At 48.9% G+C, this 2,461-nt stretch overlaps 1 protein-coding gene across 1 annotated transcript; it reads left to right on the top strand.

Annotated features, from left to right (window-relative positions):
- Positions 1 to 285: 285 nt before the first annotated feature.
- Positions 286 to 1,938, top strand: V1508DRAFT_400888 (general substrate transporter; the record flags this gene model as incomplete). The annotated part of the gene is made up of 3 exons (XM_066938376.1): positions 286 to 503; positions 566 to 622; positions 672 to 1,938. 3 exons carry the CDS (start codon positions 286 to 288, stop codon positions 1,936 to 1,938), a joined length of 1,542 nt encoding a protein of 513 aa, XP_066792316.1.
- Positions 1,939 to 2,461: the final 523 nt, after the last annotated feature.

Below are 2,461 nucleotides of genomic sequence, written 5' to 3'. Positions count from 1 at the left end.
ACTAAGCACCAAACTTTAAGGGCAAGGGTTCTTCTTGAGTAGATGAAACCCTGAACCCAATTTGAATTCATGCCGAGTCACATGGCGATCTACAGCCAGAAAAACCCTGGTTGGTCAAACAGATCTCCCAGATCGCGCACACCATGTCAAACAAAGTTTGCGAGCCACGCGAAAGCACAGGCGAAAACAAAACCATTCGAAAGGCATTGTTATTTGACCATACGGTCGCTACTGGCTACCCTCTACCTTGCCACCCTTCAATATGCTATCTTATTCTCGGCGACAATGGTCCGACTGCTCAGCGTTTACTCTATCTCCGCTTTCATTGCGCTCGGCGGTGTCCTCATAGGATTTGACGTCGCATCCATGGCCGGCGTTGTTGGCACACAATGGTATCAATACTACTACGGTAACCCTCTTGGAGTACGCCAGGGTGGAATCACAGGTGCTATGGCCGCCGGCTCGGTCATAGGTGCATTTTCCTCCTCGGCTTTAGGTGATTGGTAGGTGGTAGTCTTCTATTTTGTTGTGGCCATTACTGCGGAGCTGATCTTTACTTTTCCAGGCTATCCCGAAAGGTCACTATTCAGCTGGGTACTGTCTTGTGGTGCATAGGCGCAAGGTGAATGTTGGATGGCATATTCATCACGTCACCGGCTAACTATCTGCAGCGTGCAAGCCTCGTCAACTGGCGTCCCAATGCTCATTATCGGACGTATTATTTCAGGTCTCTGCATTGGCATGACATCTGCTCTCGTACCCATCTACCAGTCCGAAATCGCCCCCCACAAGATCCGTGGTCGAATAGTCTCACTGCAACACTGCGCCATTTCTTTGGGCTTTATAATTCAGTACTTTATACAGTACGGATGTTCGTTCCTTCCTTCGCAGGCCGCCTTTAGATTGCCCTGGGCCCTGCAGACTGTGCCGGCTATAATGTTGTTTATCGGCCTCTTTTGGCTACCATCATCACCAAGATGGCTAGCGACCAAAGACAGGTGGGACGATATGCTCCATGTACTCGCATTCTTGCGCACTTCGACTCGCGATATCAATGATCCGCTGGTCCTGGCTGAATACAAGGAGATTGAAGAGCAGATTCGGATTGAACGTGAGGAGCTGAGTAGTTACCGTGAACTGTTCAGTAAGAAAATGCGTAAGCGTTTGTTTCTGGGCATGTCTATCATGGGCTGGTCGCAGCTAGGAGGATTCAACTCACTGCTGTTCTTTATCGTATACGTATTCGACTCGATTAGCATTTCCAACCCGCTCTTGGCCTCGTCCATTATCTACATTGTCTTTCTTGTCGCGTCCATTCCGACCTTTTTGTGGAACGATCGATGGGGTCGCCGCTCGTCCCTGCTCGTCGGCGCCCTCAGTTTGGCATTCTGGATGTACCTAATCGGTGGCCTGTTCGCGCGCTTCGGCGAGCCAAATCGTGTCGAGGACCGGCCATTCACATGGTTAATCATTAATCACCCTGCCGCAAGCCACTGCATTCAGGCTAGCGCGTACTTAGCTGCAGCCTCATTTTCCATGTCCTGGGGCGCAATCAAGTGGATCTATTGTCCCGAAATCTTTCCGCTGCGCATTCGAACCAAGGGTGTTGGGCTTGCAGTCGCAACCAACTGGGTCACGAACCTCATGCTCGCATTGACCATGCCAGCGCTCTTGCGCACAATCCGCTGGCGTGTATTTTTTATTTTTGGGTCGTTTGACATAGCTGCCTTTATTCACATATGGCTATGTGCACCCGAGACGAAGCAGCGAACGCTAGAAGAAATGGATGAGATATTCGAGCACGGAGAACCTGTGTGGCGGTCGTTCACCGGTGTACACCACTCCGCCCGCCTCGATGCGCTGGCCAAAGAAATCGAACGAGACAGGCCTAATACTTCCGTATCGATCGAGATCTGTGAAGGTGTCGAAGGTAATTAGTACGACATAGTGCAGTAGCGTTCATTTGTCGCTGATTTGTGGTTAGTACTTTCTGATACATTTATGTCTAAATAGTCTAGGACAGTACAACTCAACAGGGTTAGTTAGACACCTAAAAGGAAGTTTGGGCCGTGACGTATCCAGCTAAGAGGAAATAGTGCGACAGTGCTGCTAACTGCGCTCGCTTATTGAAATAACAACTATATCACTGTAAATGGATGGTGATAATAAAATGTGTATATCTAAGTTCACGATAGGGAACTGCAAGGTGTGCCTGAAACTAAGGTAGGCGTCGTTGGCTTGATGACAAGAATTGACTAACAGAACAGTGCCACACGCTAAACACTGTGTCATGCCAAAGTGTGAGTAACATGCTACGAATACGACGCACAGTTTGATGTTTCCACACTTGGGACAACGTCGTAAAGAGTGGTGATGTCACGATGAGAGTCTTTTAGACTCAACTGATCCTACGTCTGAATTGACTAGAGAAGGATTCAGGAACTCAAGCATGTAACTAGAG

The sequence above is a fragment of the Lipomyces doorenjongii genome (assembly GCF_038497915.1).
Source record: "Lipomyces doorenjongii strain NRRL Y-27504 unplaced genomic scaffold V1508scaffold_145, whole genome shotgun sequence".
NCBI classification, from domain to species: Eukaryota; Fungi; Ascomycota; class Lipomycetes; order Lipomycetales; family Lipomycetaceae; genus Lipomyces; species Lipomyces doorenjongii.
The sequence above is the reverse complement of the archived record's forward strand: the minus strand, read 5'-3'. Positions and strand labels throughout refer to the sequence as shown.